This window comes from Odocoileus virginianus, chromosome 12, assembly GCF_023699985.2.
Source record: "Odocoileus virginianus isolate 20LAN1187 ecotype Illinois chromosome 12, Ovbor_1.2, whole genome shotgun sequence".
Classification (NCBI taxonomy): Eukaryota; Metazoa; Chordata; class Mammalia; order Artiodactyla; family Cervidae; genus Odocoileus; species Odocoileus virginianus.
The window spans coordinates 41,887,166-41,904,587 of NC_069685.1; the positions used below are offsets into that span (position 1 = coordinate 41,887,166).

General features: G+C 46.1%; 1 protein-coding gene across 12 annotated transcripts in view; it reads right to left on the reverse strand.

Moving 5' to 3' along the window:
* The window catches only part of EP400 (E1A binding protein p400), a 108,869-nt gene that overhangs the window by 63,654 nt on the left and 27,793 nt on the right, over window positions 1–17,422 (reverse strand). For 8 of the 12 annotated variants that reach the window (XM_070475021.1, XM_070475020.1, XM_070475017.1 and 5 more), the window contains 9 exons: window positions 9,605–9,695; window positions 8,131–8,238; window positions 7,238–7,623; window positions 4,924–5,220; window positions 4,258–4,443; window positions 3,004–3,144; window positions 1,814–1,892; window positions 1,083–1,132; window positions 617–674 (listed from right to left, as the gene is read on the reverse strand). In XM_070475021.1, coding sequence (XP_070331122.1) covers window positions 617–674; window positions 1,083–1,132; window positions 1,814–1,892; window positions 3,004–3,144; window positions 4,258–4,443; window positions 4,924–5,220; window positions 7,238–7,623; window positions 8,131–8,238; window positions 9,605–9,695 — 1,396 coding nt within the window. The remainder of the gene's footprint in view (window positions 1–616; window positions 675–1,082; window positions 1,133–1,813; window positions 1,893–3,003; window positions 3,145–4,257; window positions 4,444–4,923; window positions 5,221–7,237; window positions 7,624–8,130; window positions 8,239–9,604; window positions 9,696–17,422) is intronic. The other 4 variants (XM_070475019.1, XM_070475025.1, XM_070475024.1 and 1 more) reach the window with 2 other exon arrangements.

The following is a 17,422-nucleotide window of genomic DNA, read 5'->3' on the forward strand; positions in this document are numbered from 1 at the left end:
TAGAGCCTGGTTTTTCATCACATGACAGACCTATTCAGGCCAAAATAGGAAATGACGTGGAACTTCTTGTCCACCTGCAGAGCGCACTACAGAAAAACCCACGAGCGCTTTACATGGCATCACTGTGAATTCACCATCGCCATTTTGGAGGCTCCAGCTGAAAATTCCCGGAGCTCAGCTCCTGTCCTGCACCTCTGCCCCCGAATCCTGGTGGAGAAAAGGCCACCAGCACCCACAGCAGAACTCCACCCACCATCGGGCCACCGCTCCATCTGAACTGAGCCCTCATGACAACAGGCCTTCCTTCCCACTAACTCCTCAACACTACCACCTCTCCTCCCTACAAACAAAAAGCATGCATGTGTGCACGTGCACACACACATACACACAGCATCCGACACCCTCCCTCCTTCACAATCCAGCTCCTCACTTCTTCATTGCAAAATCCCCACCATCCACCTAGGAACCTAGCCCCCAACAGCACAAGCCTCTGAACCACTGACTCTTCCAGGCAGGGCCATACTCGACACCCTGGGGGCACTGAGCGGAGCGAGCTTTCTAGCCGCACTGTCAGAGAGCCCTGCCGACAGCCAAGAGCACCGGGAGGGGGACAGACCTTCGTCATCGGTTAAAGACGTGCTTGCTTTTCTTTTTCTTCCAGATATTCCCGAATCCTGAAACGCAGAACAAAAATTGTTAAGCGTGCGATCTGAAAACACAGAGTGAGAAACCAAAGCAGAAATGCCTGGCAACATGCACCTAGAAGAGCTGGGAGTGGCCGTGACAGGTGCGTCCACACCAGACACAGGAAAGGTGCGGAGGAGGCAGAGCGGGAGGGAGACTAAAGCCACGCCCGCTGTGTTCAGCTGTGTCTCCCCAAACCACCAAAGTAACACCCAGGTGACCCTAAAGCTATGAAGAACTCGCTTTATGCCCAGGGGAGACTGATTTCATAACGAAAGAGAACACTACTCATGTCTACGAGTTTCTCCAGACACAAGTAACTCCGCTTTGTCAGGCACTGTATTTCACTCAGACCACTTCCATCCTCTCATGCAGTGACACGACAGTCCCGAACTTACCAGAAAGTTTTCCGGTAGTATATCAAGTCCCTTAGGTCTCATCTCTTTTCCTAAAGAGACAGGTAACATGATTCGTTTTCACTAGGGCTGTGAAAGAGGTGACGTTCCTCACACAACCAAGGGCACCTCTGCTGCGCCCCCTCCACGAGTGGAGAGGACAGCAAGGGTGAGGCCCGCCTCCCCTCCAGGAACACAGAGTGGCACAGCGCCAGCCCCACCTCCACACGCGCTCTCGGCTTTCAGCACTGATGCTTCTGCAGAAACCCAGTCTCCCATCTGGCAAAGTTTCTATTTCATGATTTGTATGATCTTACAGATCCATGCCTTTCAGCAGGGAACACCTCTTCACCTCAGTTTTCTCATCAATAAAAGAGAGAAACTATCCCCTCCCCTAGCGAAGGCTACCTCCTGGGTGGCCAGTGACCAGGCAGCTACTATGGAGCAACATGGGAGCAGTGAGACAGCTAGAGAGATGGGGACCCCGACGGGCGAAGCCGGGGGAGTTCACCTCACTGTCCTCAGTTCTGAGAGCCTGACGAAGCTGACCTCCCTGTGGGCATGGACTCATACTAGCAAATCTCAAAAGAACTGAAATGCCAGGACCAGGCTGCTGAAGGAAGGTCTCCCTGGGGAGGCTCCACAGGGGCCACAATGTCACACGGAGACAATGAGCAGAGAGTCCAAGCAGACACAACCCGCAAAAGGGAAGACTTTTTAAAAAGTAATCATACCTTTCCGGGAAACTTTCTGTAAATTTAAAGCCTTTTTCCTTTTTTCTTCTAATTCTACTTGTAGTTTTATTTCCACAACCTAAACGCAAAGAGTTAAATAAATAAGCATGCTATTAAGGATGTAAATTATAAAAGTTTCGTATTTGAAAACATTAAAACTCGTAGACCAAAAGCTCAGCTGCCCAACCTCACTTCAGATTACAGCTGACACTTGAACAACACGGGTTTGAGCTGTGCAGGTCACTGGTGCAGAGATGTCCTCCAGTGGTACAGCCTACACAACTGCATGCTCGGCGGCTGGCTGAACGTGACAATCACACGCTCGATGGCCGGCTCAGTGTGATAACCGCACACTCGGCGGCTGGCTGAACGTGACAATTGCATGGTTGGTGGCCAGCTCAATGTGACAACTGCACACTCGGCGGCTGGCTAAACGAGCAGCCGCGAACCCGCGGACACAGGGCAGATGATGAGCTGTATGCAGATTTTCAACTGCACGTGGAGTCAGTGGCCTCACCCCCATGCTGTTCAAACAGAAATGTTCAATTTGGTTCTCTTTCATTATGGTGTGTCAGCTGCATCCTGCCCGAATTCTGTCAGAAGGTAAGATGAGAACTGCTACGGAAAGGAAGACAGAGGAGCCATTCCGGACATACGAACCAGTCTTTAGTGACTTGCGTGTGTGTGCTCAGTTGTTCAGTCATGTCTGACTCTTTGCAACCCTTAGACTGTAGCCTGTCAGGCTCCTCTAGCCACTGAAATTTCCAGGCAAGAATACTGAAGTCGGTTGCCATTTCCTACTCCAGATCTTCCCAAACCCGTGCCTCCTGCATCTCCTGCATTGGCAGGTGGCGTCTTTACCATTATGCCACCTGGGAAGCCCTTTAGTGACCTGCAACCGAGGTCTGTCTGAAGGGCCCCTCACGGAGGCTCACGGACATCACAGAGCGCGTAGATCATGGCCAATGGAGATTCTGATGCACAAAGAGAAACAGATAGAACCAGGTCTCTTAACGAGTCGACAGCCCAGAGGTGCCACAGCGGTGCAGGGGCCCCGCCTTTCTAAATGACACTTGGGGCTCTACCTGTGGGGTTTCTCCAGCACAGAGTCAGGCATGGTTCATAAGCCCGCCTTGTCAACTCTGACACAGTCTATGATTCCAGGACCCCATCAGAATGTCAGAACTTACCTGTTCAATATTTGACCAGAAGTACTCTATTTCTCTAGCAGTCGACGCAGCTATTCGCCTCAATCGGTTCTGTTCTTCTTTCTTCCCCCTTTCCTCCCGAAGCTTCTTCTCTTCATGATGACGAGCTACAGTTCTGACAAGCTAGTGAGTAAAAGTTCAAGAATTGTATGTTGTGCCCTGTGTCATGCCATCAAAAAAAAAGATATGCTACATTTTCTTAAAATCTTCTCAGCGCATAACTGCATGTAATTCACAGAGAGATGCACCCTCACCTGCGCGCACAGCACAGAGTAGAAACACCGACTCCAGCAAAAACCACTGCAAATGTGCTGCTTGGCTTTGCTACAAGTGTTATTTTACCAAGTACACATATTTTTCTCTAAAATGGAGTATCACACTGTTATGTTCTGAAATACCAAAGAACCTGATTTAAGACCCTTTAGATTCACACCTTCCTGTCATCTTCATGGACTCAGCTCCTCTCTATCAAAATTTTGCGGGGAAAGCAAGGGTATTCAGAATTCAGAGGAGAGACATGGACAGTCTGGCACACAAGACCAATCTCAGTCCTGAAAATATAGAAAATATGAATCTAATCCAGAGGAAGAGACACACAGCAGTGGAGGGAGAAACACCTGGCTTGGAGCTACTCACACGCACACAAGGACAGCTGCTCTACCCTCTGGGACCTAAGAGCCCTAGAAATCTGCCACCTTCCACACTGTGAGCATCAGCAGTAACACCTCAAAGAGGTTCTCCCCCAGGCTGGATGCCTGCTTTGGGAACAGAGAGAGGGAAATGAATTCTGACGCAGAAATGGAGAGAAGCTGGATGGGAAGCACGGAGCAGGCAACCTGCCAGCAGCCCTAAGGCCGGGCACGAGTGCCTGAGCTGCCCTCCAGGCAACTGGCCTCTTTCCCTTCCTACTCTTAAGCCTGGATCTGGGGGGCTGAAAGCACCCTCATGCCAACTGTCAGGTGAAACTGGCCAGAAAAGAAACTAAATGCCAGGACAGAACTGCAGCAAAGGAGCAAGGTCTGTTCTCAGCAGTCCATGCTGGAGCCCTGAGGACAATCCTCAGAAAGGAATGACAGAGCAGGTACTCTCTAGACAACAGGATATTCTTCATCCACATCGTGAGTCAAGAAACCCTTTAGAGACTGGAGCTGGGAGACCTGCCATGTACAGCACGCTCCATCCATAACACCTCCCAAGGCTGCCTGAGAACTGCAATTGCCTGCGTCCCAAACCTACCTTCTTAGCAGCAGCCACCTTCCACCTCCTCTCCTGGGCGAAGTCCGTGGCCATCCACTGCATCTCCTCCAGCAGGTAGTCCCAGTGTGATTTGGGCCGCGGGGCCTCCTGAAGTTTGGGCAGCCGTCGGAGGGACCACAAGCCTTCCTTCCTTAAATCCGCTATGCGCTGATGGATCTGGTTTTCCTGCAAGGAGCATCCAGCACACAGTTTAGGTGCATGCCACTAATTCACACTGAAGCTACAATCCTGCCCCATCCCACACACATGGGGCAGAGCGCCCAGACCAACACTCATGGCAGAGCACTTAAACGTAACTGCTCAGTCACCCAACAAACAATAAGCACCAACTAAGTGCAGGCCGCAACCTGCACTGGCCTGGGCAGCCTCCAGCCGGCTCTGAGCTCTCAGTCAGCACCCCTGGTCTTGCCCACTCCCCAACCCAAACTGGAGACACCAGAACAGAAAAGACCTTCTCCACACGAGTCTACCTGCAGCAGGAAAGGGCCCGCTGTGCAGTTGTTATGTTGGTTTCTCCTGATCACATACCTCAGTCAGTCAGCCTGACCATCAGAGGCCTCGTTTTAAACTACTGCCCTGTTAGAAAGTAAAATCAAATGCATTCTACCAGCTGGGCTCCACGCTACAATCTTCCCAGGCACTTACCAAGGCTATTTGTTCTGCCAGCTTATCCTGAGAACTGTCCTGGGGCGGCGCGGCATTCTGAGCTGGGCTCTGTGGTTTCGGGGGTGCCGACACGGCTGCCCCTGGGGAGCGGGAGGTGACCGGAGACAGTGACTTGTTGGCTCCCAAGGAGGGTCTATTCACCGGGGAGGCGCGTGCAGGTGAAGGTCCCAGGCCTGAGCCACTAGCAGGGGCAACAGTAGAGGTAGTGGAGGTGGAGGGCGGAGGCCGCAGGCAGGACTGGGTGGGGTCCACGGGTGGTCTGGTCGGTGCCACCGTCTAGCAGGAGAAACAGGGCTCAGTACTGCACCCAGAACCCACAGGCCAGCAGAGAGGCACACACCAATGCCCCCTCTCCAAAGCCACGCAAACCAATCATGAAGCCCATCCGCAGACCACAGTAACAGGCAAACTAAACCATATCCACAGAAAAGAAGTCCTGTTTGTCCACAAAACCACATTAAGGGCTCACTGTAAACTGTGCTTTCACAAAATGTCTTATGTAAGCTGCTTTTGTTTTTTTTTATTTTTCCAGCTTTTACTGCTTTTTTCAAATAATTTTTTAGAATTTTTAATTGTATATAGTTCTCCTTAATTGAAAAATACCAAATTCTGAAGGGCAAATACAAATTCTGTGTGACCCTCTTGTGGTAGGCAAGCTGTAAGGTTAGGGGCCCTCCTCAGTCCTGGCCTGAGAGCCAAGCTTGTAAAGCTAAGAACTCACCCCCCTCCCTGGACTGAAGGTGAAGTTAAATTCACACAGGAATTCTATTGGGAGGAAGCAGGGGTGCAGAGAGCAGGGAAGGCAAGTTACTGCCCTCACTAAGAGGGCTAGGGACAGAGAGGCGCAAACACAGCATGTTTAATACCTGCAGCGTGGAGAAGACACCACAGCCAAGGACGGGCCTCTCACAACCTGCAGCTTCTTTCTGCACATCTAAGGAAATATCCTCCACCTCAGTGGTCGGTACACCTTGGCCAGCCACAGACTTTTGGAAAGTTCTACTGGCTACGGCCACACATCTGTGGGCCCCAGGGCTGCTCTCACCTTCCAGGGCAGCTCTCACCTTCCAGGGCAGAGCTGAGTGGCCCAAGAGAAACCACACGGCCCACAAAGCCTGGAATACCGCTATGCTTCCTCTCTGTGGCACCCTTCACAGAAGACGTCTGTGGGCCCCTCCCAACCTGGAAGGAATAGAACTGCACGGCTTCTGTAAGAAACTACTCTAAAATCACATCCCACAGCACATGTGGTCAACTAGGGCAGGAAACAAACCCAAGAAAAACATCAGTGCTGCGTGAAGTTGGTACCAGGATCAACAACCGTGTCCAAAACAGACTGATCTCCACGAAAACCTCCAGCCTGCCTGGGGAAAGGCTCAGCCACCCTGGTGGGAGAAGGGGGGCTCCTTCTCAAGGCACACAGAAGGCTCCATAGCCAATGCCAGGAGACAGTCACAGCCCCTGCAGCGCTGGCTGGCTGCCCTGGCCAAATTATCCGGCCTCTCTGGCTTCAATCTTCTCATGGCTAATGTGGGCAATAATAAAGACTCTACCACAGCAGGTGCCAGGTGGAGGGAAGCAGGTGATGCCGCACCCCGCACCTGCAGGCAATGAGGGAGAGGCAGCATCACCACATGGGAGAGCAAGCTTCTCCAATCACCAGAATTGAAGCTCCAAACCCAGCGAGGAAGTCTCCTTATTAACCGGTCAGGGGCGGGGTGGTTTTCCCATGCAGCTGACCACATGCAGCTAAGACAAGCCTCTGAAAACACTCCCTCCTGCCCTTTCTGGGGCCCCGGGCCCACGCTTTTTGGCCTCACTGCTTGTCAGGGACCCCACACAGTTCACTGGACACATTTCACAAAGGCGTCTGGGTGAAGTGAAGGAAGTGGAGGAAACGTGTATCAAGCCTGGAAATCTATGCCGTGCCCACACTTGTGGAACCAGCATCCATGGGGAGGCACCTGGGGACAGAGCCTGGTGGATGGTCAGGAGCTGCAGCGACACATTGTGACCCGGCATATCAGGTGGGACAAGGGCCACGGTGCCCTATACTCAGCTCTCGGTACTGGAAGCAGCAGTAGGAACTGTGTCATTTTCTGACATTTCAATAACAATAACTAGGACTGCAGAACCAAACAAAATGATGTTGCAACTAGTGAATTAACTGCTCCACAGTGGAGAGTGAGCTGCTAAGAGAGGGTGAGTTATCCAGCCACACACTGTCCCATCCAACAAACCACCTGTCTTTTCTTCCCCCTCTAACCTGGGGAACAGCAAGGGCCCACAGTACCTGTGGCTGGGCTGGGAGTGGAGGGGCCTGCATCTGCGCCTTCCCGGGCATCGGGATGTGGAGGGTGGGTGGCGTGGGCTGCGGGGGAGCTGTGGGGAGTTGGCCGGGCGGGGGTGCGGGGACCGGAGCGTTGGGCGGCTGCGTCTTCACGGGGACTGGGAGCTGGGTCTGGGGCTCCGCCATCTGCGGCTGTGGGGGGAACTGCAGCGCGGGTGGCAGGGGCGCGGCAGGGAGGACGGCCGGGGGCAGCCTGGTGGGCAGCTGCGGCGGAGGTGTGTGCAGGCTGGCGGCGTTCTGCACCGGGGGCCCGGTGGAGGGGTCGTACTGCTGCTGGCTCTGCTTCTGGCCGGCGAGCTGAGCGGTCTGCGGGGCAGGAGGCATTCCTCCTGCAAGAAAGGGCAGACTCAGCAGCCCTGACTCCGGGGCTCGCTTCCACCTCCCAGCGCTGTCACAGACCCTGCGCTGACAGCACCACACACTCAAAGGGGAAATTTAACTGGCGGGAAACCTGTGTGTATTAGGTCTAACGTGATAAATGAGCACACAAACAAGGAAAGAAAGGCGCTCGGCCTTTGCAAGTTAGCACCAAGCAGAGCAGGCAGGGACTAACCGCAGGGTCCCTACCACAGCAGCAAGTCAGAAAATACGCAGGAGGGAAAACCGGAGAGAAGCTGAGGACAGTGGGGTGTGCGGCTCCGCTAAGGTGACAAGAGCTTGTCTCCAGTGGTTTCTTCATGCTGTGTTAAGTGGGACTCAGAGGAACGTCCCAGTGGCAAAAACCACCTGGATATGCTACCTGGACTGCACACGTTCAGCCTGGTGCTACTTCCCTAAGCCCTCTCTGCACTCCCTTTTTCTGAACTAGGAGAACTAGTTCTGGCGCTGGGTCTTACCTTGAACTGTCGGCATTAACTGCTGGAGAGGAACTCCTGTATTCACCCCTGGGTGCTGGAAAACTACCCCTTGGTGACCCACTTCAAGTCGAGGTCTCTTAGACTGCTCTAGAATAATTTTCAGAAAAGGTGCAGTTTGATGTAAAAAATAAAACCACAAAAGTAGTAGAAAAAACATGTGTAAGTGATAAAAATCTTTGAACAGAGAGGCCTTTCTATGCATGAACCAAAATGCAGAAGCCATAAAAGGTTGATAAATACAATTTCTTTCTGTTAAAAATTTGTAAATATAAAGAAAAGCATCATAAAAAGGCAAAGGATAAGCGTCAACCTAAGAGACAATATCTGCAACATACATGATGGGCAACATTCAGAAAGCTCTTACAAATTAATATGAAAAGGCTCAACAACCAGAGAGACAAAACGGGCAAAGAACACAAACAGCTAGCGGAGGGACACGTTCACAAATGGTTAAAAATGTGAAGAGATACTACAACCTTACTGAAATGAAAGAAATCCATATCAAAACAAACATTTCATTTTTCACCCATAAGACTGACAAAGATTAAAATATTGGTCATATTTAATAACATGGCCAAAATTTAAGAGAACCAGAAACTGCTAATAAGGGCAAAAACTGGCCCAATCCTTCTGGAGGGCAACTTAGCATCACTAACCCTTACCTATGCACACACTCTGATCAGTAGTCTCATTCTTGGAGTGGTGCTTTTACAAACATGCACAGACATGTAGGAAAAAAATGTGAACCTAAACGTTCAATCCTGTTTTGATTATAACAGAAAAAAGATAACACTAACAAATAACATTATTCTTTAATGAATAAATGAAACATCCATGCACCGAGTGCAATACTTTGCAGCCATCAAAAAGAATGAGGTCCGTGACTGGGAAATATTATCTAGTCATTTAATATTAAAGGCGTAACAGTGCATATAGGATTGCATTTGAATTTTTTCAGAATGACACACCTGAAGCAATGCTTGTCTGGGAAAATGAACAAATGCAGCCAGCTCTGTGGCTAGGGAATGGAGAAGGAATACCAAACCAGAGGTGAGCTCAAATTACACCCTGCTTAACTGTTTGAATCTTTTACACAAAATGTGTATTAAGTTTCTAAGTTGGAGAAAAAATCCAGTTTGAAAAAATTAATGACAATTTGAAAAGGCAGATGGCTTTACACTTGAGGACATGAGCCTATAAATGCACACAGAAAATGAAACTGGAATATACCTATTCAACTAACAAACTTCTAACTTCAGTACACATAAACACACACAGGAATATTTTTTTGAGTTGATTACTACCCAAAGAAAAATTAACTTTCGAAGTAGAAACGAACCAGAACTGAATTCTTTAAGGGCCATGCTTCAGAAACAGGTGGCCACTACACTGGAACTCCCAAACTAAGAAGCCAACTGGCTCTGTGGGCCTGAGCCTGTGCTCCATGACATACCTGCTGGGGGTCCCGCCTGCTGTCTCTTGAAGGGATCCGTTTCGATCGCACTTCCGGCTCCTGCCACCAGGGTCCCTGCAAGGGCCTGCTGCTGGGGGAAAAAAAAGAAAAACTGAGATTTTCATAATTTAAGTGCATCACAAGAATGAATGTAAACTAAAACTGTCATAATTATCCCAAACACTGACTTCATTCATTTTTGAGAAATGTTATCTACCCAATATATTGTAAAAAATAATTTAAGTTCTAACTTACCTCTGGAGAATAAAAAAGGACTTGCATTCTGGTTTTAAATGGAATTTCAGATCAATGCAAATGCACACAGAATGACAGCAGAAGCTAATGCGGGAAGTCTTAGTCTCGTCCAGGACTACAGCTTCACCTCCCTAATCATTACACTACCTGTCGTCACACAGCCCGCCAAAATCACAAAGCTGAATGGTAAGAAGAAAGGTTGAAACTGTCTTCCTACTGGGAAATGGCACTAAAACTCCAATTAATAACAATCTAACTTCAAAATGGTACTGCAATTAGCACCCTACTTGATATATAGCTGTGTGAAATATATATAGGTTATTGAAAATGTTCTAATGAAAAGCTACCAGCAAAGACAGAAACTAGCTGAGTCTGGGCGCCCTACACCTTTGACATCTCTGCACCACCTTGCAGAGATACTGAATGCTAAAAATGAGGTTAACAGTTGCTAATTATTTTTAAATAATTCAACTAAAAAAAAAAAAAAACAAAAAAATAATAAATAAATAAATAATTCAACTATATCCACTCTACTTATCAAGACATTTTAAATGCAAGTTCTAGATGTCTGAACAAAGTTAACTGCCTGTGAGAGCAGTGGTTGATCCTTGCCACCTAGGAATGGATACTACACCACCAGGACCAGCCATGCAGCAGGTTTTGCCTCACATGGTGCAGGGGACTCAGTAATGAAAAGGCAAAGTAAGGACTCCACCCCACCCTCGTTTACATGTAACAAAGACTGGGGGAGGGAGGAGGAGAGAAAAGAATGATATAAAAAAACAGACAATATGTGAACAGTGGTTATCTTTGGGGACAAGATTACAATTAATTTATAATTTGTGTGTGTGCACTTTTTCTAAATTTCCCAAACGTCTTATGATGAAAATATATTACTTCTGTAATCAAGAAGAGGGTGTTTTGGTTTTTTTTTTTCAACAGAAGAAACTGGTACAGGGTTCTGTGTCCAGTAATGGCCAAGAACTTCCCACTGGGGCAAACATTCCAGATAAATATAAACTCTAAAAGAAACATTAAAAATGTGAAAAGGTGGGCAGATATAGGATGGAACTTGATACTTACACGGAGGAACTGGAACAATCAATAGGAGAGGTTTCTAGGCTTATAACATTTGGCACAAGGCAGGCCTCAGACCCAGAGACAGAGGGCCTCACTGGCTTGAAGACCACTAGGATGGAGAACAGGAGACCACAGCAGAAGTGAGGGGGAATCACCACAGGGGACAGCTGGAGAGGGGGCCACAAGTTCTCGCCTGATCTCTGGCTGCCTCCTAAACCACACACGTGCCAAGGCTCCAAGCACAGGCCAGCATAACTGCACTGAGATCTCAGGAGACAGGGTTCACCATCTCAGTTCAATCACGTTAACTAAATGTGAGAGTAAAACCATCAATACTCTTCAGAAGAATGTTAACAGAACTCAGAGTCTTGCAACCTATTAATCACAACACCCAAAGTCCAATTCAAAATTACTTCAAACACAAAGAGACAAGAAAACATGAGTCATACTCAGGAAACAATCGATGGACACGAACCCCTAGACAATTCACAAGCTGGGATTAACAGCAGGGATTTCACAGCAGCTTTAATAAGTATGTCCAAGGACATAAAAGAATGTTTTTATGAAGGATGAGAGGAAATCTTCCCAGAAAAAAAAAATTATTAAAAAATAGAACCAATCTGAAAAAGAATATATATATCACTTTACACCAGAAACACTGGTGTAAAAAAATTAACTTCAGCAAAAAAATAAAAAGAGAACAAAGTAAGAGATTTTAGAACTGAAAAAGTGTCTAAAATTTAAAAAATTCATTGGATAGGCTGAACAGTAGAGTGGGGATGCAGAGGTCAGTAAAGGAAAACAGATTTGGACTTCAAGACTCACCACAGGGTGTGGACACCAGGGCAGCACAGTGCTGCTTAAGGATGGATGACAGATTAAAAAAACTGAGCAGAGAGCCCAGAGGGAGACACAGACTTACACAACCCTGTCAGTTCCTGAAGACTCTAAAGCAACACAGATGGAACGAGAAGTCTTTACAACCAAATGAGCTAGAAGATTGGACATGCATATGAAGAAACTGACAAATTACACTTCATTAAACATAAAAGACTATGTCATCAAAGATACTTCTCTTTGCCTAATTCCTGATAGCCACTGTTTCTTGGTTTTCAGAATGATTTTTAGTTTCATCTTATACGTCTTCATGACTATTTTAATGGGAAAGACACTGCTGTCTTTAAAATACCAATTTGATTTTAAATAACAATCATATATTAGAACTCTTTAAAAAAAAAACACTTATGGGGGAGAATAAAAAAGAACAGTTGAAGGAACTGAGGATGTAGCTGACAGAAAAGAAAAGCAGACTCATGTTACTCTGGAGAAAAATATTAAGACCAACGGCTGTATTTAGTGGTTACCAATGGGTAAATTTCTATCCAATTTAAACAACACATGTAACCTGAGTGGCACCATGGGGTCTATAGGGCTGGGTGAAAGAAAAGGACATGGTCAGTGAGATGATGACCTTCCTAAGTGCTTGCAAAAGAAAAGAACTACTTGTAAGTAGACAGGACTTTGCCTCTCAATTCAAGATTCTAAAAAGAAGTCTCCTCAAGGTTATTCTTCAGTAAGGATAAAGGAGAGGAAAGCACAAACAAATCACTCATGCCTTCTTTCTGCAAGTACGTCTATTAAATCAAGTTAAGATACCACTTTATAACTATAAACTTTTAACTATACACATAAAAACATGGACACATATATAAGAATAAAAAACCAATCATTGGGGGATAATTAGAAATTTACGATTAAAGGATACACACTATTGTATATAAAACATAGCCAACCAGGACCTACTGTACAGCACAGGGAACTATATTTTTAATGTCTTGTAATAATTTATAATGGAAGAAAATGTAAAAAAAAGAATATATACATTTATATATACATGTGTATATAACTGAAATCAGTTTATCAACTATTTTTCAATAAATTTTTTCTAAATGGAAAAAAAATCAATAGTTGGGATAAAGTTACAGAACTCTAATTATTATTCATTCCCTTTAACATTATAATCACTGACAAATAATCTCCAATTAGAATTTTTAAAAAATCTAAATAACTGTAATAAAAACCATCTGGGGGAATTCCCTGGCAGTACAGTGGTTATGACTCGTCACTTTCACTGTCATGGGGCCAGGTTTTCACTGGTCAGGGAACTAAGATTTTGCAAGCTGCGTGGTGCAGACAAAAAGAAAAATACTACCTCAAAATCTTTGAGAAGCAAACAGAAATTAATATATATATGTAACACAAACAGTTCTGAACTGGGACTTCCCCAAAAGTTACCACAGAATTTAAATAGTGGGATATGAATGTCCACTGAACACTGTTTTTCTCTATATGAAATTTTTCATAATAAAATGCTAAGAAGTAGAAAGACTTACAAATTTACAAAGTAATAACACCCATGTACTGATCCTGAGGCTTAATGCCCTGGAAACCTTGAGCACTATGAAGGCATCCCACTATCAAGGCATCCGCCTGATCCATGGGTGAACGTTTCTCCCTAGTGCCAAAACCTACAGGCTGAGCTCCACTCTATGCTGTGTTTGGTTTTGCTTGCTTGTTGTTCAGTCGCTAACTCGTGTCTGACTCTTTGGAACCCCATGGACTGCAGCAGGCCAGGCTTCCCTGTCTTTCACTATCTCCCCGAGTTTGCTCAACCTCACGTCCACTGAGTCGGTGAAACTCTCTAACCATCTCATCACCTGCCGTCCCCTTCTCCTTCTGCCTTCAATCTTTCCCAGCATCAGGGTCTCTTCCAATGAGTCAGCTCTTTGCATCAAGTGGCCAAAGTATTGGTGCTTCAGCTTCAGCATCAGGCCTTACAATGCATATTCAGAGTTGATTTCCTTTAGGACTGACTGCTTTGATCTCCTTGCAATCCAAAGGACTCTCAAGAGTTTTCTCCAGCATCACAATTCAAAAGCATCAGTTTTGCAGTGCTCAACCTTCTTTATGGTCCAACTCTCACATCCATACCTGACTACCTGAAAAACCACAGTTCTGACTATACAGACCTTTGTTGGCAAAGTGATGTCTCTACTTTTTAATATACTGTCTAGGTTTTTCATAGCTTTCCTTCCAAGAAGCCTGTGTCTTAATTTCATGGCTGCAGTCACCGTCCACAGTGATTCGGGAACCCAAGAAAATAAAATCTCTCACTGTTTCCACCTCTTCCCCTTCTATTTGCTATGAAGTGATAGGAGCGGATGCCATGATCTTAGTTTTTGAATGCTGAGTTTTAAGCCAGCTTTTTCACTCTCCTTTTTCACCCTCATCAAGAGGCTCTTCACTTTCTGCCACTAGAGTGATATCATCTGCATATCTGAGGTTGTTGATACTTCTCCCGGGAATCCTGACTCCAACTTGTGATTCATCCAGACTGGCTGGCATTTTGCATGATGTACATGATGTACTGCGTATATAAGTTAAATAAGCAAGGTGACAATATACAGCCTTAACATACTCCTTTCCCAATTTTGAACCAGTCTGTTGTTTCACGTCCAGTTCAGATTATTGCTTCTTGACCACAAGTCAAGAAGGTTCCCCTGGTAGCTCAGATGGTAAAGAATTCACCCACAATACAGGACACCTGGGTTTGATCCCTGGCTTGGGAAGCTACCCTAAAGAAGGGAATGGCTACCCACTCCAGTATTCTCACCTTGAGAATTCCACAGACACAGGACCCTGGCGGGCTACACAGTCCATGGGGTCACAAAGAGTGGGACATGACTGAGTGACTAACACTTTGCTTCCTAGTGAACTTTAACCGAAGAATGCTGCCCCTGGGCTCTCCTGTAGCCCCTTCTGCTCCGCATGGTGCTGCTGAGGCCCACTCACGCTCACTCACTCATTTTCACCACTGATTACTCATACAGAACATTCCTCTGTATGAGTGTGCACGACCAAGATCTATTCTGCTTCGGTGGACATTTTGCTTCTTTCCAGTTTGGGGTTATCATAAACAATGCTGCTGGGAACATTATTAGATATGTTTTCCAGCTCACAAACACAAAGAGTATCTTTAGAGCATGCTGTTTGGGTCAAAGGGCCTGCCCACACTCACCTTCTCCATATCATGTTTCCACGCTACACTCCCACCAAAAGTGAATGAGAAGGGAGTTCTCTGGTAGTCCAGTGGTTAAGATTCTGTGCTCCCAATGCAGGGGGCCTGGGTTCGATCGCTGGTCAGGGAACTAGATCCTACATGGTGCAACTAAGACCAGCTGTAGCCAAATAAATAAATATTTAAAAAAAAAAAGGTGGATGAGAGGACTTCCCTGGTGGTCCAGTGGTTAAGACTCCACCTGCCAACGCAGGGGACACAAGTTCGATCCCTGACCCAGGAAGATTCCACGTGCCGTGTACCACAACAACTGAGGCCACACTCTAGAGCTCATTAATGGCAACTACTGGTGCCCACGCACCTATGCCCTGAAACAAGAAAAGCCAAGGCAACGAGAAGCCCTCACAATACAACTAGAAAGTAGCCTCAACTCCCACTTGCCACAACTAGAGAAAGCCTGTGCAGCAGCACAGACCCAGTGCAGCTAAAAATAAATAAATACAAATAAGTAAATAAACAAATAATTTTTTTTTTAAGTGGAAGAGACTTCCACAGACCTAAATCAACAGATTCTGTCCAATTTTAATCTGGCAATCTGGTTAGTATGATAGTAAATTGGAGGGTTTAATTTATGTCATTGTGGAGATCATGCACCTAGATTTACGGGCACTCTCTGTCTTTCACTGTCCCACTGTTCTTACAAAAATATTTATCAGTGTGGTTTATAAATGCATTGATTAATTACATTCCTCTAGGCACTAATAGGAAAGATGTTTCACTGATAAATTTTCTGACAATTTCCAATTTAGAAAATGTATCACATTCATTACCACAAGCACTTAAATACTGGGTTCAAATAATTATTCCCCCCAAATGGAACCAGGTTTCTTACCGAAATGACTGATGCCTGTACTGAATCAAGGCACATGGAAGAAAAGCTTTCAATATTTTGTGCCAGAAGGTAAGGCAGCACTCAGAGAGTGACAGTGATGTGTCAAAAGTACATAGAGCCTGTCTGGGAGGGCCCTCATTGCTCAAATTACAGATAAACTGAACATCAAAGTAAACAGTAAGAGGGACTACCCCCCGTGGTCCAGTGGTTAAGAATCCGCCTTGCAATACCAGGGGCATGCTTGCACGCTAAGTTGCTTCAGTCACGTCCAGCTCTGCGCAGCCGTGTAGCCTGCAGCCCGCTTGGCCCAGTTGTGGCAAGCAGGGGCTGGGGCCACTCTCCAGCTGTGCTGCGAGGGCTTCTCATTGCACTGGCTTGTCTTGTTGCAGGGCACAGGCTCTAGGTGCGGGGGCTCCAGTAGTTACCATGGATGGGCTCTAGGGCGTGACCTCCCTTCTTGTGGTACAGGCAAGAATACTGGAGTGGGTTGCCATGCCCTCCTCCAGGTGATCTTCCCAACCCAGGGACCAAATCCCAGTCTCTTATGTCTAACCTGCACTGGCAGGTGGGTTCTTTACCATTAGCACCACCAGGGTCGCAGGTTCAATCCCTGGTCGGGGAACTAAGATCCCACACACCTCAGGGCAATTAAGCCTATGTGCTCCAACTAGAGTGCATGCACAGCAACAAAAGATCCTGTATGATGCAACAAAGATCCCTCATGCTGCAACTAACACCCAGTGTGGCCAAAATACACCTTAAATAAATAAACAGTAGTAGTAGAATAAACAGGAATAAAATGGGGCTGGGAGCTGGGTAGCAGATGGCTGGCAGAGACATGAGAAGACTTGATGGAAGTGAACATCTTGACATACGCATGGGTTACATGGGCACCTGTCAAACTCAACAAACTATAACACTTGAGATCTGTGTATTCCCTGTTTACAAATTATACCTCAAAGTGATATAATTCATCATTTCTACACCAAAAAAGAAACATCACATGATTAGGTAACTAGATGCAGAAACAGTATTTGACAAAATTCAACATCCATTCATGAAAAATACTAGGAAAAAAGGAATTTCCTTAAGCTGATAATGGGTATCTACAAAATCTATGGCTAACATCATGCTTAATGGTGAAAGACTAAATGCTTTCCTCCTAAGATCAACATGGTAAGAATGTCTGTTCTTACCACTTCTATTCAGCCTCACAGTGGAAGTCCATGCTAGTACAACACGGCAAGAAAAAGAAAAAAAAAAGTATACAAATAGGAAAACATAAATCTTGCTTTCTTTGCAAACATGATTTCTCTAGGTATAAAATTCCATGGGATCTACAAAAAAGCTCCTAAAACTAATAAATGAGTTTTTTGAAAGGTTGTACAATTCACTGTATTCCCATACACTTGCAATAAACAACTAGAAAATACTTTTTCAAGTTAAGTACCATCTATAGAACCACAGAAAAACTAGTCTTTTTGGACAGAAATCTAACAAAATGTGCCTAGAA